At 36.6% G+C, this 25,802-nt stretch overlaps 1 protein-coding gene across 1 annotated transcript; it reads left to right on the top strand.

Annotated features, from left to right (window-relative positions):
- The first annotated feature begins 970 nt into the window (after positions 1–970).
- Positions 971–19,375, top strand: LOC145269762 (uncharacterized). Its single transcript, XM_080125491.1, has 2 exons — positions 971–1,538; positions 13,468–19,375. The coding sequence occupies exon 2, from the start codon at positions 13,709–13,711 to the stop codon at positions 14,666–14,668; it is 960 nt and encodes a 319-aa protein (XP_079981617.1). The 5' UTR covers positions 971–1,538; positions 13,468–13,708; the 3' UTR covers positions 14,669–19,375.
- The last annotated feature ends 6,427 nt before the right edge of the window (positions 19,376–25,802 follow it).

Genomic DNA, 25,802 nt, shown 5'->3' with positions numbered 1-25,802 from the left:
TTGAAGTTTAAAACCTTTTTTTTTAAACCACGTTATTTGTTTTTTCTTTTTTTTAATGGAACCTTGGTCCTTGCTCCTTTAATTGAAAAAAAAATAATTAGAGCTTGAATTACATTTTTCGAGGAGTTATAAGCTTGGAAAGACAGGGGGTCGAATAATTCACGCCTCCCATTTTTTAATGTCTATTAAAAAGAAAATAATTTATGTACCAAAGTCTTATAATATAACAAATTGAAGAGAAAAGGTCAATAAATAATATATTCAAATTTCAAACAAACAAAAAAGAATAGTTTTTTTTTTTTTAGAAATTTACCTGTAAAGTCCGAAGTTTAAAACCTCTTTTTTTAAAAAAAAAAGTTTAAAACCTCTTTTAAAAAAAAAAAAAAAAAAAAAAAAAAACACGTTGTTTTTTTTTGTTTGTTTGTTTTTTTTTAAAATAAAATCTTGGTCCTTGCTCCTTTAATTGAAAAAAAAAAATACTGTTTGAATTACATTTTTCGAGGAGTTATAAGCTTGGAAAGATGGGGTGGAATTATTCACTATTTTCACGAAATTTCTGACACACCTACTGCTTCAATAACCTCTAAAACCACAAACTAGAATTGTCAGTATTGTGTTAAAGTTAAAAAAAAAAAACATTTACCCAAAAAATATCGTAAAAAATTACATCCATTACTACAAAAAGAAGTTAAAAAATAAAACACAAGGTTTACATTTATCAGTGTGCATTGTACAGGTCTAGATTTTTTGTGTTAACAGCCTTTAAAATGTCAGGGAATAATAAATTATTGAGTAATATTTAACGATGAGACTTTTTCCATGCAAATCTTAAAAGAAAAAAGGTTAATCTTTACTTGGTTTATACTTTAACATTTCTCCTTTAAAATGACGACTTTTCCAGGTTTTCGAGTATGCTGAAAACGAATAAAATTGTGAAAATCGATTTGTCATTCGAGATGTTATGCATGCGCACGCACGTCGAAACTATTCGCGCGCTTATACGTAGTTTCTCAGAGTTGTGTTTATACGCACTGGAGCGTGATCGTGCGCACCAAAATGACCACGAGCAATAACATAATATCTGGAAGACTACTTATTATTTGCGGAAAATTTAAATGCGATATTCGTTTGCAGCATATAAAAACCCCTGGAAAGATCGAAAGATCGTCATTTTAAAGGAAAATGTTAAGGTGGAAACCAGATAAAAAAGAAATTCTAAATAAATAAATAAAATGGAATTCATTAATATGGAATTGACTATTATCGTCGAGTTCTTATGGTGTTGTAATGGCTCGAATAATTTAGTTTGTGTGAACTCAGATCATTTTTAGCAATGAAAAAAATATTTTATAACACAACACAAAGAAAAAAAAAAATGAAATCACAATAAAATGAAAAAAAAAACATTTCAATTTTGTGCGAACTTGCTTTTCCGGTTGCCATCTTAAAATGTTGACTTCCACCCGTCAAACTCGTCTCGTTTAAATTAACTCATCTTGTAATCGTTTCTTTGTTAAAAACAGATTGCCAAACAAAAAGTAAGTATTTATTAATTTAATTGCTTTTGAAGCTCTTTTTTATTACATTATGATTCCCTTTGTTTTACTACAGGGGCGCGTCGAAACCATTATGATTCCCTTTGTTTTAATAGAGAAATGAGTCAACATTCCATGAACATTCCATAGAAACGAAGAATGGTACTATAGAAATCATTCGAATCGGGGTTTTATTGTTTACTTTTGTTTTTAAAGTTGATTTATTTATTTATTTTTTCAAGTGCCTTGAAAATTTTTTTACCTAACATATTATTACGTACTTAAACATAATCCCTAACGACCTAAAATATATGAATAAAAAAAGAAAAAAAAACGGTTTTCGGTTTGATTCAGTTAAAATGAAACCTTAAACCCCGCTACTAAAACCATCACAAGAAGATATTTAACATTTCAAGGAAATTTTCAATGTTTAAATGAAATATCTATTTTTTCAATAAAAATGTGAAGGTGGCGGAATAATACTGAAAAAAAAACCTTCTTTCACTTAAATTTTCACCAAAATTCAGGAATTCAGTTTTAATGAAATTTTCTGTATTTATTAACAATCACAATATAAACGTATTTTTTCTTAGTAGAAATGTATTATTTCATGTAAACAAAATAACCATTTTCTAAAGTTCTATTTTAAGTACTAAAAGCACATTTTTAAATATTTCTCAAATATTTTACAAAAGACACTAAAGTCCTGTAAATATGGAAGACGAAATTCTACAATTCATTGTTAATATCCACTCAAAACAAAAACAGCTTTTTCTGTGTTCATTACAACTCGACTTTCAACCGAGTCATTGTTTGTTTCGTTCACCACACTCTTTTCTTCCACCTCTTCTTTTACACACGTCCGTTCGCTTTAGTGACTAAAAATCGTCTGTCCTCCCGCTTTCCTTTCCTCGTTATTTATGGAATCAGGGTCCGAGATTCCACGAGACTTTTTTCCACATAAACGCATGCGGGCGCCATCTTGATTCTCAATTTGTGCTCTGCAGGCACAAACGCGCAGCCGCTTTAATGGTAAGCCACTTCTTTCTCCACACTCCCCCCTGATCTCATGATCACACAGACAGCAGGGGGGCGGTGATCACCACCGTTGGGTGCTTCTACGAAGGGGGACAGTGCTGCTCTCGTCTTCGCGTGCGCTCTCATCCACTGCCTGATGGCTGGGGAAGGCTTCATCTCCATGGAGGCTACTGATATCAGAGTCACTGCTTGATAGGGATGGTGCAAACCAAAGCGATGGCCCACTCGTCTCAGAGTCACTCTCATCATCCACTGGAGGTGGTACCTGTGTCGCCGGCCATAGGTCCCTAACGTGACGGGGTACGCCATCAACCTGGACACACTGCTGACTCAGCACATCGGTCACTGTGCCTCATTTATACTTGTCAGTACATCGGTTTCCTGGCGGCTTCACCAAGACAGCATCCCCTTTGGCATATCGATTCTGTTCTATCTCAGTGGCCACAGTTGTATCGGGGTGGATTCCTTTTTCTCGGACACGGTACTGATAGATTGCGTTTGCAGGCGCTGTTCCTGGAGAGACGCCATCCTTTGGCATGAGATTATACCAGTACACAGCTTCTGCGATGGTGCACTGCTTCCTGGCTGCAATTGTTTTGATGCTGCGATGGCTTCTCTCAGCTATACCATTGCCAGAAGGCACATAAGCGCATCTAAGCCGCAGCCGCACACCCCATTCTTGTAAGAACTGCCTCGTCTGATGGCTGCAAAAGGCTGGGTTGTTGTCCGTCAGCACTTCATCGGTCGCACCTCTTTCACAGAACACGGATGACAGCTGGCGAATAATGTTGCAAGAGTCCTGGCGCCCGAGGAGTCTCCAGACTGCGAAACGTGTAAGCCCACAATCGATGAGGGTAAGGAAGTGGTTGCCACCATAGTGTGTGATGTCCATGCCCACTCTCTGCCACTAACCACTCACTCCCAACTCCCCTTTCTTCCATCGTGCTGGAGCTTGGTTGATGGATTGGCAGGCCTCGCAACTTTCCACCACTCTTCGGATATCTTTTTTTTCTACTCCTGGATCAATCATCTTGACAAAGTACAGTGTCCGCTTGATGCCAGGATGTCCACACTGTCGATGAATGTCCATGATGCGTGCTGCATCCACATTACACACAACTGCTGCACATGTGTTTTGCAGATTATCAGAATCTCTCCGAGGACCAGCCAGAAGCCATCGTTGGTGGGACTCTTGTCAAAGCATCTGCTCTGTTGAGCGCAGACCTGATCAACACTACGTCCATGGTCAGGTTGTACTCTGTGATGGTGGCGACAAAGGTGGCAAGCCGTCTTCGAATTAACATCTCACTCGATACTCGTATCGTCAGCCGTGCTCTTCCACTTAATGCATTAGTTATCCACCGATGAGTGCATGCCAGGTCAGTCATGATATGTAGAACCTTGGCTTGCCATTGAAGTGCCAAGTTAACGCCCTTCAATGTGGCATCAAGTTCGGCCAGGTTTATGTGCCTCGAATCATTCTCTGGCCGAAACCAACAGGCATCTTCAATAATGGAATCATTAACTGCCAGGGTAACTCCAAGGGCCAGTGAACTAGCATCCACCCAGACCGTGAACTCATTCCCGCTGACGCACCACTTTCACTGAACGGGGTCATCACTGGTCACCCTGGACACAGTCTCTGTCAGCATGCTCCTTAGGGTGACATCATGTACTGCATCGTCCCATCCCAACAACACGGCTGTTGCATGTCTTTTTATGGCTGCCACGGCCACCCTGAGCCAACCGCACACAAGGAAATGGCCTACCATCTTTCCACAAAGCGAAAAAACTGTTTGTCGAGTGATGTTTAATGGGACCTTGTTGGGGACATGACTTTCTATTCTCCAGCAAAGTCCCTCCTTGCTATTGCGCACGTGCAGGCCGAGAACTTTTGCTCCATCGCACAGATGCTCTGATTCCTTACATGTCAGTCCAAAGCTCTCAAAGTGCATTCTAACTGATTGCGCTGACATGAGGCTCTCATTGATGAATATATCATCGATGTATGAGGATGTTGCCTATTGCACTGCCTCATCTTGCTGCCGGATAGCATGCCTGGTGCCACATTTAGACTGAACCCTAGCCTGGTTAGACAATATCGGGTTCCTATAATTTCCACAGTCTGAAATGGCCACAATTTCTTCTCAATGCGTATTTGCAGATAGGCCCTGCGTAGGTCCAGAGTTGTCACGTTCAATCCCTGCTGTCGCCACTCCCTTAATTTGAGTGCACACACATCAGCCCATGCCGCATATGGGTCGACATGCTCATTAAGCTTATAGTCTAGGACGGGGCGGACCTTTTGTTTGGTCTCTTGTACGACGGCCATCAAGGGAATCAGCCCTCGCGGGGGGCCAAGCTCATCCTCTGGATATGGAAGAAGCCAGCCATTGTCGATCCACGTTTGCAGTTCTTCTTCATACTGTTCCTTTAGCCACATGGTGGGGGATATTCCGATAACCAGTTTCGCAAGGATATTGGTGGCTGATCGTTTGACCACTTCCAAGACGCCGTCCATGCATTGGTGTTTCTATCATACTCTGCATAAAAGTCAGGCTCATCGAGAGTTATGGCAGCACAAACATGTTCCTCACATCAGGAGAACTGTACCTTGCCGGTTCTGTCCACAGTAATTCCACCCAGTTGTGTAACCAAGTCCATACCCAGGAGTAGGTCGTACCCGAGAAGCTCTCCCTCCACCACCAGGGCTCGCACGGCTACGTCGTTGATGCTTGCGCAGATAATGCTCATCCCACAAGAGGCTAGTGAACCTCTGCCTACAGTTAATACCGGAATTCTCTCTGCTTTCCAAGTGGCACAGCATATCTTGCTTACGAGAGTCTGGGTGCACCCAATGTCCACAAGCGCGAGGCGCTAGCTTCCATTAATGTGTATGCTTACAGTGGGTAGCGCCCTATACCACTATCAGCCGGCCACTGAACGTGTGACCGACAGACGTGTTATAGTAAATGTCTTAAAGCGGTCTCATGAAGATATGAAGATGGGCCAGTCATTAGGGTCTGTGTAGCAAGAAGAAAATCATACCTGAGATGTTGGATCTGGGTGTGGCTCCTTTCTTTTCTCAAGATGATCTCTTCACCCTGGTGGCATTCTGGTGGGAATCTTCATCTCTTTGTCCTCAGGGCCGCCTTTCGACAAGACATTTATGGAGGCATTCATGGCAGACACAAGAAAAAACGACACGCGACACAATTGTAATATACATAAGGTATAACTAACTATTTTATTTTACATTAGAGATACAATATATATTACAAAAAAAAACAATTTAAAAGTGGACAATAGGTTTTAACAACAGCTAACTAACCTACCCTAACTAGTGTTAAGGGAGGGGGTGGCCCCCCTCATTTACGGAGAGACAGACTATGCGTCCTCACATCACGGTGGTCGTGCAGGAAAGAGACAGAAAGATAGCAAGGGAATTATGGGAAGGGATTTCTTTGTATCTCTACGCTCATGGACAATTTACCACCCGTCCATGCTGCAGAGTGTGTTAGAAACAGTGGCACAAGGAAATAGTGCCACATCCCTGCTCAATGACGATCTGGGGAAAAGACTGGCGCTGTAGTTTCTTCCCCTTGCCCATTTCCCGGACAGGTGTGGGCCAGTTGTCCGCGTTTTTTGCACTTGTAGCACTGCGGCCCGTCAAGTTCCGAGTTGGTTGACGTGACAAAAAACAATCACGGGCCAAATGGTTGGGTCCTCCACACTTATAGCAGGTTGTAGCTGTGCCCAGGTCCTGCAATCCAACCTGTGATGGTTGTACAGCTGCCACTTGGTCTATAGTGGTTGTCCATCTCGTCCACTTGGGATGAGGCACGGAGCAGATCTTCCACACTCTTAGGTAATCCTGCAACAAAGGCGCACACCAAGCCTTTGTCTGACATCCCTCCAAAAAGAACCGATAGCTTTTTTAGCTCAGCCAGATACACATCCATCGTTTCCCCGGGATGTAATTTTCGGGCCATGAATTTCTTCCATGCAGTAATTGGATCTAATGCAAATGCTGTAAAAAGGGCGCGCTTGATGCAGGCAAAATCTGTTTTCTTCTCATCAGCCAGCTGCTGGTATACTGCATATGCTCCCCCAGTGAGGCGGATTGGGACCACGCATTCCATACGCTTCACCCCACTGAGCTGACATCTTAATTTTGCTTTTTCTACCCATTCCTGCACTGAGTGATCAGTGCTACTGCCATCAAACAGGGGAATTTGCTTGGGGTCAAATCCTGACGTCATGCCGAAATAGCTTGTGTTCGTTACAACTCTACTTTCAACCGAGTCGTTGTTTGTTTCGTTCACCACACTCTTTTATTCTACCTCATCTTTTACACACGTCCGTTCGCTTTAGTGACTAAAAATCGTCTGTCCTCTCGCTTTCCTTTCCTCGTTATTTATGGAATCAGGGTACGAGATTCTCCGAGATTCCCCGAGACTTTTTTCCACATGAACACATGCGGGTTCCATCTTGATTCTCAATTTGTGCTCTGCAGGCACAAGCGTGCAGCTGCTTTAACGGTAAGCCACATCTTTCTCCACATGTTCCATCTGTTCTTATATGCTCTTGAGGGACAGGATTAATGGAGGACTTTCTTTGTGTGTTGATCATCCTGTGTTGCTCTCTACTTCCTCTGTGGTATCATCAATTTCCATTTCTTCTTCATCAGACTCGCCAGTAAACCTGACATTCACATACACTTTACATTAAAATGAAAATATGTCACTTAAAAACAAAAAGTTTGACTCAATTACATTTAATTAGCTCATCGCATTTTCACATCTCGGATCGACAATTAAAAATGAATGCATTGCTTTAAACATAAAATAAATTAAAAAAACAGCAAGAAAAACCGAAAGAACAAAAGTACTCAGCACCACTTGCAAAATAAGCCTTTGTTAAACTGTTTCTGATATTGTGACTTTTTTCCCTTGCCATCACATTATCCTCTACGTAATTCATTCACTCTTTTACTCTTATTCACTTCAAACAAGACATATTACCACTTTAATCTACATTACTATTTTATCTACACGGACACGAGCGAGTAGAGCAGCAAGATATCTGGTCGCATTGCAGTTAAATTTCTGCATGTTAGAAACAGTCAAGTAGGAAAGGGGGAGGGAATTCCAAAGTCTAAAAACATGTTATGTGATATACAAATATCTGTGTGTGATGTTGGCGAGCTAATCAAAAACTTTGATTCCAATAAAGCAAATGGCCCGGATGGCATTCAAAATATAGTACTAAAAAGTTTCAACTATACTTACAACCAGTCTCCTGTGCATCATAAGTTGTTGGAATCTGTGTTGAATAGGGAAGTAGTCAACCAACTCAGTAAAAATAACCTCCTTAGTGACAATTAATATGGCTTCCATTCTGCTAAATCTACAGCAGATGTGCTAAAAGTTATATATCATAGGATTAGCAAGTCTTCTGATCTTGAGAACATGGTGCAATGGGGAAAAATGTGGCTGGTTAATTTTAATGCATCTAAAACAAGGTTTCTATCTTTACATCATAAATGATCAGATCCCCGTCTGGCCTCAATTGAAAATAATGGTTCTCGTCTTGAGGAGGCTCCATATTTTGACGAGATTTACTCCTGAGCCATACATCAAATCTGTTGCCAAGGCACCTGGAAAAATGGTGGAATTATTTTACTTCTCCACCAGGTATTTTACTTCTGATGAAATTCTCTACCTATATAAGAGCCAAGTAGGTCTTAAGTTGGAATACTGTTGCCACATCTGGTCAGGAGTTGCTATAAACACCTTATCCTGCCTTGACAAAGTTTAAAATAGACTTCGTAGCCTAGTGGGGGATGCCGTATTCTCTTCCCTGCAAACTTTTTCCCACAGAAGAGACATTGCAAGCTTGTCTCTACATTATCTTTATTTTCATGGCAAATGCTCGTCTAAACTCCAAGCTATGGTTCCCATTTTCCTGACTTTCACACTGAAACCATTATCAATAATTTCCCCCTCTTTATCTGTGCTTAAACCTAAACGTAAATTCCATAAAAAAAGCTTGTTTCTTAGAACCGCAATCTTGTGGAACTTTTCTCTGTTTTCCTGCTTTTCAAGTTACTACAATATGGTTGTCTTCAAGTCCAATGTGTACAAGTTCTTGATGGGGTGTCCCCTTAAGTAATCCAATCTACGAAATTTCCACTGCTAAAAATTACTATGATATATCCCTATTGACTTACATACACTCATCAACCCTTATCCTTGAGTGGCCTCCTTGCCTTGTATCTAGAGACTTATACACTTAACAGTAAGATTTGACTGCCTATTTGGAATGTTGGGATACTCATGAAAAGGGGCATAAGTGCTATGAGTTCATCAGAATCTTTTTCCTTAAATTGTCAAACAGACACATGGATGCAACATTATGGCGATGGGACAGTGGGTGAAGCTTGGTTGATTGTATGCAATTTATTAGATGTGAAATTCTTTTTAGGATTCTGTCTATAAGGAAAAGACTAATGGTAGATACACCAGCCCAGATGAGGTAACAACACACTCTTAATTTACCAATCGTGTGTTTGTAGAGATACAAGATCCTGATAAGTATGAGTAGTTTTCTAGTATGGTAGATGGATTCCACCTTCTTTGAAAGAATTTGTTTCTTCCAATTCATGTTGTATGTTGATGTTATGTTGATAGTTTGAACGAAAAACTTTCAGGTCGGATGTTATTAGTCATAATAGTCAGTGAATAAGAAGCTTTCTTATTATTCTTAAAGGAAAGAAGTCTTCGCAGCAATAAATGTTACCATCTATCTAGTCCTTAGTTCACTATAGACTGATAGTGATTTTCTAATGTTTTGTACATTATGTACATATGTGTAAATTAGTTTTCCTCTCGTGTCAGTCTTTTCAAAGTCGTCAACTTAAGTGGATTTTATAAGAATCATTGACTCCAGACTTGGCCTGTACTCTAACACGTATTATTTAAACTCTAACATTAGCATAAAGAACAACGTTTTTCTATGGAACATTACAAAACTGATAGTAAAAAGTGTTTGTACTTCCTAAGAAAGCCCCAGTTTCCTGCCATGGCAATGACTAAGTTTATTGAGACCAATTTTATCTGTTCTAGGTGAAAGAAAAACTACAAAAATTGTCAAAGAAATTGAGCAGCTTCTTTTTAGCAATTGAAAGTTTGTTTGACAATCTTTTTTACAAGCATAATCATTCAAATGCACTCCATCTTTCAGGTACGCAGCATGAATAATATTTCATCATCTAAGCCGTAATTGACTACATCTTCTGAATATTCAAACAAATTAAAATGATGTCTCCATCTTCATTTTTCTTATTTTTATTCTTTAAATGACATAAGGATAGATTATTTCTCTCAGGAACAGATACCAAGATGAACAGCTTTAAATACTGAGGCTACTGAAAGAGATTCTTTTACGTCATTTTCTACTAATTATCTTTTAATAACTTATTGGTAATATGTTATATAGTTGCTTCTACCTCCACTTTATTCCTTTTCTTTAGATTCGATTTTTTCTTTTCTGTCCTCTAATAGATCACTGAAGACAACTGATTCTCCTACAAATGTGTCACTACCTTGCTTCTCTTTACAGAATAAATGTTGCAAATGTATTCCTCAAGTTGATAGTAAAAAGTGTGACTTCTAATAAAGCAAGTTCTGGTTTCCCTGCCATGCAAAATACCCGGTCAAAGTCAATTTCATCAGTTCCGTCCATTTTTGCCAAAGGCAATTTGTAAACAGCAAATTGCCATGTTGTGAATAGAGCCAAGGAAATGATGAAGAATATCTTGGCATTTACTGGCTCCTTTGTGTAAACCTGCTGTTTCACTTTTATATTTTTTCATTCTATTTCATGTTTAATTGTTTTTATTTCATGTTTAATTGATTCTATTTCATGTTTAATTGATTCTATTTCATGTTTAATTGGTTGTATTTCATGTTTAATTGATTCTATTTCATGTTTAATTGATTGTATTTCATGTTTAATTGATTGTATTTCATGTTTAATTGATTGTATTTCATGTTTAATTGTTGTATTTCATGTTTAATTGATTGTATTTCATGTTTAATTGTTGTATTTCATGTTTAATTGATTGTATTTCATGTTTAATTGATTCCGTTTCATATATAATTGATTCTATTTCATGTCTAATTGATTCTATTTCATGTTAAATGCGTGTGTAAGTAGTTTGAGTTATGGACATTCACTCATGCTGCTATTAGCAATAGTAATAACTTGTCGAAAGATTTCTCATACGTTTTAATGGAAAGTACCTTTCTCTCTTGATATGTGTACATTTATTTTCCCCATGTACCGAGAATAGAACATGGAGTAACCAGTAAATATTCATCTACAACTTAATTATAAAAATGTTAAAAAATAAATCTTCAAGGATCAACACTTAGGGCTCACTTGCATTAATGTAATATTGTTTATATATATTGTCAGCAACAACACCTGGATCATTTTTTGTCTAAGAATAATTTGATTATATGAAATATTTTTAGTAATGTATTTTTTAATGATCATTTTAATAGGGTGTATTTATTTTATTTTTTCATTTGTAGATTTTTGTAAGGCAATTAATTTGAACGCCATAACCTTTATGAATGTTTTGATCGGGGCAATACCACTAATGTAAGATTTTTTTGTGTTAAAATACATTTTTTTAATGTTTTGAATACGTTTATAACAATGAGAAATTATAATGTGTCACGTCTTTTTATTGTATTAAACCAAAATTATTTAATTTATTATTTTTTCATCCCAGAAAATTTTAACTGCCTATAAAAATTTTAACTGCCTATAAAAATTTGAACTGCCTATATCTATTGTTGCAATCTTCAAGAATGGCTTCCTGATCTTTAGAAAACATGATGCTTAAGGCTCAAATATTTTTTAAATAACAGATAATTATTTTTTTAAATGTTTATAAGATTTTTAAAACTAAAAGATGGAACTATCAATTGATTGATATTTTATACTTATTTCTATTGACTATTTTCACAAGATCTTCTTAAGGTGTATCTTGAACTTGGGAATCTTCCTGGTAAACTCGTAAATCTGAACTGTATTTCATCAAATCTCAATAGTTTATAATAAAGATGGAAAGCAGAGAAACGAAAATTGTCAATAAGTGATCCTATTGAGATAGTTTGTACTTCTGCAAGATAATGCTGCATCAACAGGCTATAAAATCTGTAAATCTGTAGTGTTTGTTCTATAATATAAAATCATTTAATCGTCAATGTTTATTCCATAATAATGAAATTCCTTGTGTTTTTCAAGAAGTTCAATAATTTGTCTCCCGACATTTTTATATAGACACAACGCTCTCACTAATATTTTAAACGCTCTTGTTGTTTAATGCTAATTTGTTTGAATTAGATTTGTCATTTGTGTAGTATGCCACTAGATGATTGGGGAGTAGTAGATGATATATATTAAGTGTTTAGAGATAAAATACGCCTTCCGTCTAGAAATAATGTTTGGGACGTCCTAACTAAGAATAGACACTCAACCAATCTCAAAACTTTTTATTGAATTCGATAATTGAAAGCGTAACATGAATCTGTTTTTATTGCTTCTATTTTCATCAGGAGATCCACGCTAAGCAGGGCTTTTGCAATTATCAGTTTATAAATTATAACCTTACTTTCACTTGCCAACTCTATATGTCTGAGTAATCATCAACAAGTCCAACGCATCACTCTTGCTCAATATGTTGTAGGATCACTAAATGAAAGTGTTTCAACATGGCACTGAAATATGCCTGCAAGTCTTCCCCTTTTCATTCCAGTAAATGTCGGGTTAGGGTTTTAAAATTAATTAAAAACCGAGTACCCCAGTAAGGGGATTGATTTATTTTCAATGGCCATTATATGAAAACGTATCTTTATAAAAAATAAAATTTTCTCAACAAAAGTAATATATAATATTAAATGATAATCAACTTGTATATGTTTATAAATAAAACTAATTTTAATAAAGTATTCAAGTCATGAAAATACAAATATTATAACTTATGTTTCTTTAATATTTTATTAAATTATGCAAACATATTTCTCATCAATAATGATGGTTTATTACAAATTTAACCTTCCACTTAATGTTATTGTAAATACAGATAAAACTGCTGTATGAATGTGAGACATCTTCATTAGTTCTCCAAAATCATTCTTATTCATTTTTGATTTTAGTGAAATAATTTTTTGAACTTATTTTGTACAGCTAAATATTTAAAAATATTAAATACTTTCATTTTTTCTGTGAAAAAGTGAATTCTTTATGTCTTATGGCATATCAGAGAAATTATGGTGATTTATATATTCTTTAATTTCTTAAAATATTTAAACATTATATAGTCAAACATTTATTTGCATTGTTAAAATAAAAGTATTGGAAATATTGCTAGATTTATTTCATGAAACATTAGTCAGAACATGTTGAAGCATAAAGATCATAAATACAATATTGTTGCTTCTCCAAAAGAATAATTTATAGTTCATAAACTATAACATTTTGTGAATTAAAAAAATGGATTAAATTCTAAACATAATTTAGGAAGGTTTTGTGAATATTTAGTTTAATATTTATGAAAAAGAATTCATTTCCTGCATGGATAAGTATTGTAATAAATATCCTGATTATATTTTTCCTTTAATCAAAAATCAATTTGAGGACTTTTTAAAAAGATTGTGTATGATTATTTTATTGTGCCTTTACTTAACAATGAATACTTTTATCTCTAATTTATCCATTTGAAAAGTAACCATGTATAAACATTAACATCTTAGTATTAAAAAAAAACATGTATGAAGTTTTATTATTTCGTTAATTTTTTCGTTCTTTCACTTTGCAGAATATCCAGCAATCAATACTACAAATGGCACCAAGTTAAAACTCCAAGGCCAAGAGAAATCACATCCTTCTATGTGGTTCTTCTTTTACAAGTAAATAATTCATATACAAACACATACTGAAGAGAACTCATAGTCTTGTGAAGCATGTGACCGTTTTTACCCATTTTGGAATATATTTGAACACATACTAGAGAGAAACCATATTCCTTTGAAGTATGTAGTTTTTTTTTACACATAAACATGTTTCAACATATGCGAACACATATTGGAGAGAAACCATATTCTTGTGAAGTATGCGGCTCTTCTTTTACACATAAACAAGATTTTTTACACATAAACAAGATTTATCCATTCATATGCGAACACATACTGGAGAGAAACCGTATTCCTGTGAATTATGTGGTCGTTCTTTTACACAGAAAAAAAAACTTGGTCATTCATAAGCGAACACACACTGGAGAGAAACCATATTCTTGTGAAGTATGTGGCCGTTGTTTTACACAGAAGCAACACATGTTGCAACATATGCGAACACATACTGGAGAGAAACCATATAAAATAGATTTAGACATTCCTATGCTTAGACATTCTGGAGATAAATCATATTCCTGTGAAGTATGCGGCCGTTCTTTTACACAGAAACAAAACTTGATCATCCATAAACGAACACATACTGGAGAGAAACCATATTCCTGTGAAGTATGCGGCTCCTTTTTTACAAATAAAAATCATTTAGCTATTCATATGCGAACACATACTGGAGAGAAATCATATTCTTGTGAAGTATGTGGCCGTTCTTTTACACAGAAAATAAACTTGGTCATTCATAAGCGAACACATACTGGAGAGAAACCGTATTCTTGTGAAGTATGTGGCTCTTCCTTTATGTATAAACGTACTATGTTGCAACATATGCGAATGCACACTGGAGAGAAACCACATTCTTGTGTAATATGTGGCTCGTATTTTACAAGTAAAAATGTTTTAGCTGTTCATATGCGAACACATACTGGAGAGAAACCATATTCTTGTGAAGTATGTGGCCGTTCTTTTTCACAGACACATAACTTGGTCAGACATATGCGAACACATACTGGAGAGAAACCATATTCTTGTGAGGTGTGTGGCTATTCTTTTACACAGAAGCAACACATGTTGCACCATTTGCGAACGCATACTGGAAAGCGATCAAGGCAGTAAGTAAACCTTAAATGTCGCTCTCAAAGCAGTGACTGTTCGTGTTTCAAAACATTGTACCTATTTTTTAATATTGTGTAATAGGAAAACAAATATTTGTGTATATGAATAAATATTTAAACAGATAAACTAATATTTGAATAAATATTCAATTATATAGCAAATACAAATAATCAATATGAAAAAGATAATAGGCAAAAAACATTATTAAAACATTCATTTAAATTGTGTACACTTTACAGAATAATAAAAAATAATATAGAAATTTATTCGTTTCAAACTTAACAGGTTAAATATTTTTTTTTTCTGCAAACAAAGAACAATATTTTAAAAATACATTTTATTCACATTTTTAATAATTTATTGTCTTTATAAAAACCAAAAAGAGTGTCGGAATTTACTTGCTTCCCCACAAGGGTTAATTTAGGAGTTAACTACTTTAAAATAGCGTTTTATTTAATAACAGTTTTATTTACAAAATTTATTATCTAAAATGTATTTCTTCCAAAGCGCATTTGTATATAAAATACAAAATAAAAACTTTACATTTTTGTATATTGGTAAAAAAAAAATATTTAAAGATAAATAATTTTATTTACAGATCTCTTTACAACTTACGTTTTTTATAAAAAGAACAAACTTGGCAATTTACTTAGCTTCCTATCCAGGGAAAGTTCTGCATACGATCGAATTCAAAGATCTATTACAAGAAATAAGGGCATCATATATTAGATATTTATATATAAGCATTATGAAAAATCGGATGTTTATGTAGCGCCCCCCAGAAGATTTGCCTTAGTCTGGAAGGATTTCTATATTTTTTATGCGTATTATCTGTCCATCAGCTAACAAATTCAATATGAAGTTTTTAAATGCATAATTATAATAACAGTTTTTTTACTTATGATGAAAACCCTGCAGGAGCAAATAAAATATTAACAAAAACAAGTTTCCATCTTGAGTTGCTGTTTCACATGCGTCCTTGACATTATAACAGAATCAATTTCCTCAAGACGTTGGAAATCTCCCCAGGAGTGAACAGCAAACAGCAGGTATATTCGTCACATATATTGCATTGCTATATGTAATTGTCACACACACGCACACACAAGAGAACATTAACTAGACGATAACACACCCACGCTTATATGAGAACACCACCTCCTTCATAAGAACACCCCTCTCTTCGTGTGAATGCACACATCCTCTTTTCGTTATAATTGTAAACTGGATACAGGGAGACATTAACAAGCTAGACATTAAAACAAGAAAAATGTCAACATAATACCGAGTAATGTACAGTAACCAGTGTCTGGCAAGACTATCTACAATGAGGAGCTGGAGATATGGGCTTGTCAGTGATTGACCATTAACACCGAGCCTCTCTTGTGAGGACTGGGCAATATCTGATAAGCTCCCACAATTCAAATATTAAAATAGTATATGAACACCAAGAACAGGGAGCCAGTAGAACTACCTAATCACAAAACTGGCCAAACATTTTGCACAAGACTGTCTTACAAATGAGACAGAAACAGAAAGTAACCCCGCAACAGAAATTGCCCAAAAGAGTCGTCAAAAATATACTAAGACATTCCATTGCAGAAAAGTGTGAGACTGGGCCAACCAACAACGTGCCAAATATTTTCTGAATGAACTCTCACAGGAATATATTGATAAACAAGACTGTAGATTGGCTTAAAAAAGGGTCTTTTCACTATGATCAGGAGAGAATGGTAATGGCCGCTTAAGCCAAGACTTGATGACCAATGTTTTCAAAAAGATGAGTGCTCCCAGCAATAACAAGTGAAGCTTCTGCCACACATGAGTAGAGAGTGTGATCCACCTGACATCCAGTTGTAAAGTCCTGTTGGGGACGACTATTATACAATGCGACACAATGGAGTGTGTAAATGTCTCCACTCGAAAAATCTATAAAAACCTGAATATCCAATGTAGTAGCAAATCTTGGGAACATGTTTACCAGAAAGAACAGTTGGAAATAAGTCATACACCATTCAATATGACTACGAAATTCCTACAGCTGCATACTTAGAAAACGGGGCTATTAAGCCTGACATAGTGATATGGGACAAGAGGGAGAAAAAGGCAACCCTTATTGAAGTAAGTGTCCATAATGAAGCTGGCCTTAACAGAGCTGAGAGAGAGAAAACTAAATACTAAGGACTTATGTACGACATGAAAAAGGAACTGGAATCTTAAGAAGATATCTATCATTCAAATCATTATAGGAGCAACCGAGGCAATGAAAAAGAATTTCAAAAGCTATATTGCGAATATACTTGGGGAACCAAGTGCAAAAGAAACGGTTAAAATCTTAAAAAGATCTCTCGGTTTGAGTAACTAAACTAATGGGCGAATGTTTGGCATCTGGTAGAATACCCCATCCCCAGCAAACACAAAAATGATTTCTGTGCACAATGGCAGCAGCACATTCTGGGGAGAACCATGGCTGGCTGTTAGGTTTTTACTGGAATTTTCTCGAGGATATGAAACCGTCTATACTTACAATTAACTATTCCATCAGGTCTGATATTATAGAGGACACATCCGTTTTAAACATGGGAGGCAGAAGTAGATTTGAGATAAATGTACAGAAGCTATCCCAGTCAGAGATGGAGAGATACGGCTGAAGTCTTATAACATTTCATTTTTATTTTAACCGATAAAACAGAGTGGTCAGAAGATCCTAGTTGAGAGAGAACGGAAGATGAACATAGGTCAGGGCAAGTTGTGAGGAAAAAATCCTTGCATACTGCCCGTCAATGCCGGGCACATGGGTGTGTTCACAAATAATCTGAGTGAGGTCATAAGCAATATAGAAATTGTGACAGAACTTCCCCTCGTCATCTGTCTTGTTTGAGTGGGTTAACTATTTCGCATTGTGATAATTGAAGTTTCCATTGACGTAAATGTTGGCCGAATGAGCAGACAATATGTGGTCAATTTTCTCAGATATCCTCTTAAAGATAGTAACTCTGCTGTTCTGGGGGCAATAGAGGTCAAATATAAACGCAGTAATGTGAGCAAATTCTACTCGAAAGCACATATACGGTAAATTAGAGTCTTCTCTAAAGATGACCCTAAAGTCAGGTAGGTACAAATTTGGAAGGATGACAGATAACGGGGAATAGACATTTATTTATACAGGAGCTGAGAGAGATGTGTAATACAATTCTTTAAACGTATATAAGGGGGAGTCATTATTGATGATGGTGGTGGGGACATATACTAATTGAAGGGATTTATAGAAAGTTCATTTACAGTTGATAAACAAAAACTTTTACCTTTCAGTTGTAATGACGACACAAAGACAACAGTTTACAAATAAAAATGATCTTTTTATTCTGGTTAATTGCTGACAAGAAACTCAAGCCTTTATGATTACAATGTCTTATCCCCCCCGTCCCAATGGTCAATCAGCCCCCATGACATGACAGACTCGACTCTGAATGGTCAGTCTTTACTACTCTCTCCAAGCCTGTCTCTCTGTCTAACTAACTGACGCGAACCCATCTCAAGCTATTGGAATTCCCGCTTCTTTATGATGTCAGAGGCGTCGTCCGTCACGTGTTCAAATCACATGCATGCACAATCACGCCAGGCAACAAAGAAATTCCTATGATACTATCCCACACAATAACTCTTATGCCCGAGTTCCTTCTGGGTCTTGATAAGTGGTGACCTCCATGTAAAAAAAAAATGATTATCTTTTAACTCCTACTTAGTGGGTTCGATTCTATCCTTTTCCAAATATCATTTTTAAATTAATTTAATTACTGGGGTATGTCCTTTTTTACATAACACCTACACATAGAAAGCCATATTTAATGTAGGCACATATTTCATTCTTACTATACTTTAATACATTAACAAATAAATTAATATCACTCAAATTGCATCGAAAATATTTTGCAAATTTTATTTATTTGTATATGAATTTGTCTATTTTTTCTCGCGTTACCAAAATGTGTGCAGTTTTTCTGTATTTGTATGTTATATGCATAAGCGTATGGTGGCGAGAAGGAACCAGACAAACAATATGTGTTCAATTTTAAAATGATTGATTTCTCAATGGTTTATTTAAGGAAACAAACTTAACGAGACAGTAAAAACAAAGTGTTCTGATTTTCGTAAGGATCTGAGCATGTTCAGGACAGAAGGGGGGGTCCGATGGAGCCGATAATTATCCCATGCTGGTTGACTGACTGTCTCTGGTCTCGACTGACTTTTTGTCGCGACGGCTACTGTTTTTATATGATTCTATTCTATATTTTTGTGTTCTTCTTTAAAACAAAATTAAACTAAAATCGTTATCGGAAAAGGTAATTCGAGTTAGGTCGGCTAGGTGGGGAAGGTAATGTTTGGGAGAAGAAAGTAATTTCTTTGGTGAAATGCGTTGTCAGAATTCGTTAATGAAAAAATAACATTTTTCAATATAAGAGAACAAGCAAGTAGTATTGCAGTCAAAATAAAGATTGAAAAATAAATTGAAAGAAAATGATTTGAAAGGAACAACTGGAATAGGAGGAGTAGAAAATGCAAGAAACAAAATTCCTTTAATAATTCCTATATTGGATGAGATTTTGTTAATTATTTTCCATTTAATAAACACAGCATTTGTGATTTGTTGACTTCATTTTTGTATGAGACTTTGTTAAATATAGAAAATAAATAAACGTTTTATTTCATATTCTTTTAAAAAATTATTTGACAAATATTATTAAAAAGAATTTTGCTTTTCTATAAAATTTCTGTTCTATATTTTTGTGTTATTCTCTCAAACAAATTAAACTAAAATTATTTTAGGAAACAAGTAATTACTTCGAGCTCAATCGTTGATGGAGAAGGTAATGTTTGGGAGGAGGGAGTAATTTCTTTGGTGAAATGCATTGTCAGAGATTGTTAGTGTAAAAATAAATTTTTCAATGTAAGACAACAAACAAGTAGTATTACAGTCAAAATAAAGATTGAAAAATAAATTGAAAGATAAAATGATTTGAAGGAACAACTGGAGTAGGAAGAGTAGAAAATGCAAGAAACAAAATTCATTTTTAAAATCAGGGAAATTGTTTTTCGGTTTTTACATGTCACAGGCAAAATTGTATTTGTAATATAGACAATTTAAGCACCTGAAGTTTGAAACTGTTTACGAATCTGAATAATCTTTTAAGAAAAAAACTCATTACTCTGACTGCCAACATGTGGATTATCTTTCCTTGTTGGTTGTAATTCTTGCTGTAGGAGTTACGTCCTTTATGAAATAAAAGAAGTCTTTCTTGAGCTTACACGTCTCGTTTCGTCTCCTTAATATCACACATTTGTACTAACAATATTACAAAAACGTACAACATGGTGGCAGCGGAAAAATTCGATCATGCAATATTACTGTGAAAAACAAAAACAGGGGAATCCTTACAGAATCCGACAATAGATCAATCGTCTAACTGGCAGAAAAAAGGACGTAGCCATGTGTGTACAAAAAGATGCAATACTGTGTAGCAGAAACAAATGGAACTTTTTTCTTCCTCGAATCAGTGCCTCTCCCCTGTGTTATTCGGCCACATCTTGACCAGTGACGGGTATGGCGCATTGATACTTCCTATCCCCTAAGGAAATCGGCCAGCATCCGGTTGAATAACAACTCGTCCTTACGGAGAGAGACATCAAACAGAATGGCCCTCCCTTTTCTTCTCTCTCTCAACCTCGGTGATTTCTAATGGTATCGACGATTCCATGGGGAATAACTACCACGATATCACCAGGTAGTTGGAGTCCAGCTTTTGACCAGGAACATATCACATTCTCCTTAATAAACCTGTTCTGTGTTACATTTTATGAAGTTGTTGCGTTTGTCATTTCAGAAGCTTGTATTGAATTTTTTTTTATTAGGTTGTGCTCTAAAAGCATTTTAAACCCAAAAACTGGATTTTAACCTGTGAGCTGTAAGCTGCCTATTTTTTTTTTTTTTGTCTTTCACTCCTATATGGTTTTGACGATACCAAGAATAATGTCGAATCATACGAGTGAACCACATATCTGCTGGGAAACGACTAATTTGGTGGAACCCTTCAAAATTTTCAAGCAACAGTGTGAGTTATATTTTTCCGTAAAAGACATTCAGACAAGTTGATCACATTCTCCTGTTGTCAGAGAAATAAGATCTTACGCATTATACTTCTTGTGTTACAAAGTGAGTACGAGATCTCATTGCGCGATTGTAAAAAGGCTAAAACTCTGCCTCTGTGTGCTGGCGTAGTTGAAAGCATATGACGTCATAGGGATGTTGTGTTTTCAGCCAATCGCATTGCAAGGAAAGAGAATTTAAAAATATTTTCCCTAACAGTTATCTGAGAGCCGGTTTGTCCACCATAAAAGGGGCCAAACGCGCCAAAACCAGTCAGTTCAGTTGAAGTCATGTTGTAATTATTTGACTCGTCGGGTTTTCCGACGTTAAACAAAAATCTCTTTTGCGCGTGCCACGCATCTAAATTCTCCACATGGAAGCACGAAACAGTGAGAATTAACATTTAACTTTCTTATTTCATTTTTTTTCCTATTAACGTCCGACTTTTCTTTCCTAAGAAGTTACAAACATTAACTTTACTCCAAAAATCTTCTTTCCTGAACATTCTCACATCATTACGAACTTTGAACATTTTAGTTTATTTTGCTTTCGTTAATTTTTTTTTTAAATAAACGATTGAGAAATCAATCATTTAAAATTTAATTGTCTGTCTGGTTCCTTTTCGCCACCATACGCTTATTCATCGTTTAACATTAGTCACTCAAAAACGAGGCTGACAGACGCAATCCTGCGATAATTTGGAATAAATTCCTAGAGTAGTTAGAACCTCAAGTTAATTTTTCGGATCGCACATTTTTTTTTGCGGAATTAATCGCAAAACGAAACAGAAAACATTGACGATTTTCTTGCGAGGTGCAAGTTGCAAGCACACAAATGTAAATTCAGAGACGATCGCGAGTTGGAAGAACGGATAATTGTCTGAACAAAACATCCAGAGTTGCAAAAGCAACTACTAAGCAAGAACGAGGCTGTACTTAACATGTGTAGAAGCTATGAGGCTTCAATTAACTGCGTGAAAACAATGGGCGAGTGAAGTTGAAGTCCAATCTAAACAAATTCAAAGTCCAAAGTGCAAGTCCAATGTAAGCCAATTCAAAGTCCAAAGTGCAAGTCCAATGTAAACCAATTCAAAGTCCAAAGTGCAAGTCCAATGTAAGCCAATTCAAAGTCCAAAGTGCAAGTCCAACGTAAGCCAATTCAAAGTCCAATGTGCAAGTCTAATGTAAACCAATTCAAAGTCCAATGTGCAAGGGACAGGAAAGCGGTTCGATCAGTACACACACAGACACGGTGTCCGACACGCCAGCAACCGATCCAGCATACACAATTACCAACCGGCCGTTCTTTCTTCGCCACTTGCCTTCCAAAACGACCTGAATTTATAGTTGTCATGACCACAACTTACGACAGTTGTTAGAGAATGCACAAACTGCTGGCCTCATATTCAACAGTAGCAAATGTGCGATGTACCAGAAGCAGGTTAAGTTTTTTGGTGCAATTTTCGACGAGAACGAAAACAAAATTAGACAAAATAAAATCACTCCGAAGCTCAACTAACGTAACAGAATTGCAAAAGGTCATAGGAATTATTAGCTACATGGTACCATTAATTCTCAGGTTTTCAGACCTCACAGCAAACCTCAGAGAACTATTAAAAATGATGACTATCAATGGAGCAACAGCCACCAGAAATCTATACAAGAGATAAAGGACGTGATATGCAAGATGTTGCTCTGCTACTATGCCCTTCCAAAAATCCATTATTCAATTCATACATCTTCAAGAGGATTGGGAGCAGCCCTAATCCAAGAAGGCAAGTTCATAGCTTTCGTTTCGAAATCGTTGACAGAAACAGAGCAGAGCGCTATGCTAATATCGAACTCTTGGCTGTCGTATTTGACTGAACGCTTTAGAACGTATATTTACATATGTTCATTTGAAATTGAAAGTGACCAAAATCTTTTGTGAAGGATTAGCCCAAAGAACTTAATGGCGGCGCCGCGCCGCTCTGGCTCCATTAACGCTGTTGAGACTCCAAGAATATGACATGATCATCAAGTATAAACCAGGCAATGAGTGATGGATTATCTAGACTACCCAGCAAAAGGAATAAAGAAGCCATTGACCTTGACATCAAGGTAGACTTTGTAAAATTCTCGAATGAGAAATTATCACATATTCGCCAAGCAACGAGCGCCGATCCAACTTTATGCGAATTGAGAGTGGCCAGAATCTCGCAGAGAACTGCAGAAAAACCTTCGTCCATACTGGTCTTATCGGGACGAGCTCTCGATTGAGAATAGTATTTTGCTAAAAAAATAACAGGATACTGATCCCTAAATCATTGCAATTACAGATTTTTAAGAAAAATACCTTTTGGATACCAAGGAAGTGACAAATGTAATCTAAGAACAAAAACCTGTTTTCTAAATGGCATCAATAATGACATAACGTGATGACACAGCAATGCGCCATTGGCCAAAAGCTTCAGAAGTCCCAAACTGCTGAGCCCATCATGCCACATGAGATCCCCATGCAACCATGGCAAATTGTAGCTATCGACATTTTAAGCCTTGAGGGTATGAATTACCTCCTCATAATGGATTACTACTCAAAGTAACCTTTCATCCGCAAACTATAGGAACTCTCTAGTAAGGAAGTCATTGATTGTATCAAACGAATATTTGGTGAACAAGGAGTGCCAGAAAGACTTATCAGTGAAAATTGCCCACAGTTTAGCTCACAGCATTTCAGAGACTTTGCCAAAGCATGGGATTTGATCACATCACGTCTTCACCCAGATACCCACAATCGAATGGTATGGCAGAACGCTCCATACAAACCGTCAAATCCGCCATGAAGAAAGCTATACTTATCAATCGAGACATAAACATTAGTCTGTTATGTCTCCAAACGACTCTGATAGACCATGTAATCCCATCATCGGGAGAGCTGCTATTCAATCAGAAAATTGGTCAGCAATCTACCCGCTAAATGCCCCAACCAAAATGTTTGGAAAGAGGGGATCCAGGAGCGCCTACTGCTGAGACAGTTGTCGCAGAAAAGTCAACATGACAAGTCTGCTAAGGATCTCCCTGCAGTCTGCGCAGGACAACAGGGGCAAGTGGACTCAGCAGTCATCAAACAAGTCTAAACTGAACCGCAATCCTACATTGTGGAAGCATCAACAGGATAGAAACCGCAGGCACCTCAAAAAGGATGCCAACATTTCCAACCCGGCACTGGCATTTCTGCAAAATACACACCCACGTAACACGCAGCTCACACAATCTCATATTCCAAACATACATCCTGCAGAAGTTTCCAACACACACACCAGCATTCATTCAAGTTCAAATACAGCATTTTTAATGGCCGATTCTGATACACCTAAAGCTGCATTGATAAATTTGGATTGTTCATTTCTTTTATGACGGAGGGATGTCAACATATTGATTATCTTTCCTTGTTGTAATTCTTGCTGTGGGAGTTACGTCACTTATGAAAACAAAGATGTTTTCCTTGAGCCGACACGTCTCTTCTCGTCTCCTTAATCGAACAGGTTCATACCAATAATATTACAAAAAGGTACAACACATCTAACAATTTAATAAGCAAAAAGATAATCCAAAATTTTAATTTTACTTGAAAATAATTTTTTTTTAATGGCACGGTAACATTAGTGCATAAGCACTGCTTTATTTTACAGGTCGCTTCATTGGGAGGAAAAAAAAGTAAGTGGAACCAGAAACTGAAACGAAACAAAAATTGAAAATGTTCAGTGATTCTTCTTTTTAAAAATTATATTCAAACGATATTTTTATTTCATTAATGAACCAAATACTTTGTATAATACGTATAAGTGAATTCTATATATCATATAATCTTGTCTAATTTATTTGGCCTACATCTCTCTCTCTCTCTCTCTCTCTCTCTCTCTCTCTCTCTCTCAACTCATATGGGTAAAGTGAAAAAGAGTTTGCAATTAGAAACTTTGAAAAATAATTTAAAAAACACAAGATTTTAATTAAAATTATCTGCACTTGCACTTTACGTTTTTAGTTTCAATTTGAAAGCCGTCAAAAATATAAGCAATTATAGACAAGATTAATATATATTGAAATACATGCATTTTTGTTCAGGTCAATAAAAAAGATATCCATGTGAGGCGGATTTATTTATTGCCTTCTGCAACTCCCAGCGCATCCTGCAGCGCATCATATAGCTACTATCCCATCCTGTAGATCCAGGGTCTCCTGCAGCTTCCAGTTCCAATACATGTAGACTTTCAAGCTCTTGTAGCCATCAGGCTATCTGTTCCACTGACTACTGACATCCGGCTACTATGTTCAAGTACCCATTGTTGTCTGGATGCCTGTTCCAGTGCTTACTGGCATCCATCAGCCTTGTCCCTGTACCCACTATCCACATCATTCTTAAGGAGCAAGGTTGTGAAGAAAACAACCAAAACTACAAAGACCTCCCCCACAAGAGCTCCTTGATGTTAAATGTGGGCCAGTTCCCACAGGGTCGCAAAGCACTCTTCCGCAAACACAACAACCAAAGATAAGCAGATTAGCCAAAAAATAAAAATCCCGATCTCTTCATCAGATTCGGAATAGGAGTAGGAAAATCTTAAAATGAAATGCAAATGTCGCAGTGAGCCAAGGACAGAAAAAGCCCAAAAAGGAAAACAAAAAAGCAAAGAAGACCAAGGCGTCTGGATCATTCCCAGATCCAAAATGCAAAGAAGACAGTTTCTGCGGTTCACTCCCCCCCAACCCAACTCAGACCCGGAAATATGTGTGGTTCAATACCAAATCTACAGACTTCTCTGTCAAATATGGCGAACGACTCGCACAAAATTTCCTTGTATCCTCTCAGATTTGTAAGTGGTCCAAGTGCATTTTAAAGATCGTTTTGCGCAACTGTCCAGGCTCTTCATTCAGGTGCTCAGCAACTATTTTCCTGGCTCTCCCTGATTGGAGGTGGCTCGGGCGTCTAGTTGTTATGGCCGGGTTGCAGAAG

The sequence above is a fragment of the Euprymna scolopes genome, chromosome 45 (assembly GCF_053919585.1).
Source record: "Euprymna scolopes isolate OS-2025 chromosome 45, ASM5391958v1, whole genome shotgun sequence".
Taxonomy (NCBI): Eukaryota; Metazoa; Mollusca; class Cephalopoda; order Sepiida; family Sepiolidae; genus Euprymna; species Euprymna scolopes.
The sequence above is the reverse complement of the archived record's forward strand: the minus strand, read 5'-3'. Positions and strand labels throughout refer to the sequence as shown.

Bases quoted from the DNA above. Each gene is read 5' to 3' on its own strand.
- LOC145269762 (XM_080125491.1), top strand. From the start codon at position 13,709: ATGTTTCAACATATGCGAACACATATTGGAGAGAAACCATATTCTTGT.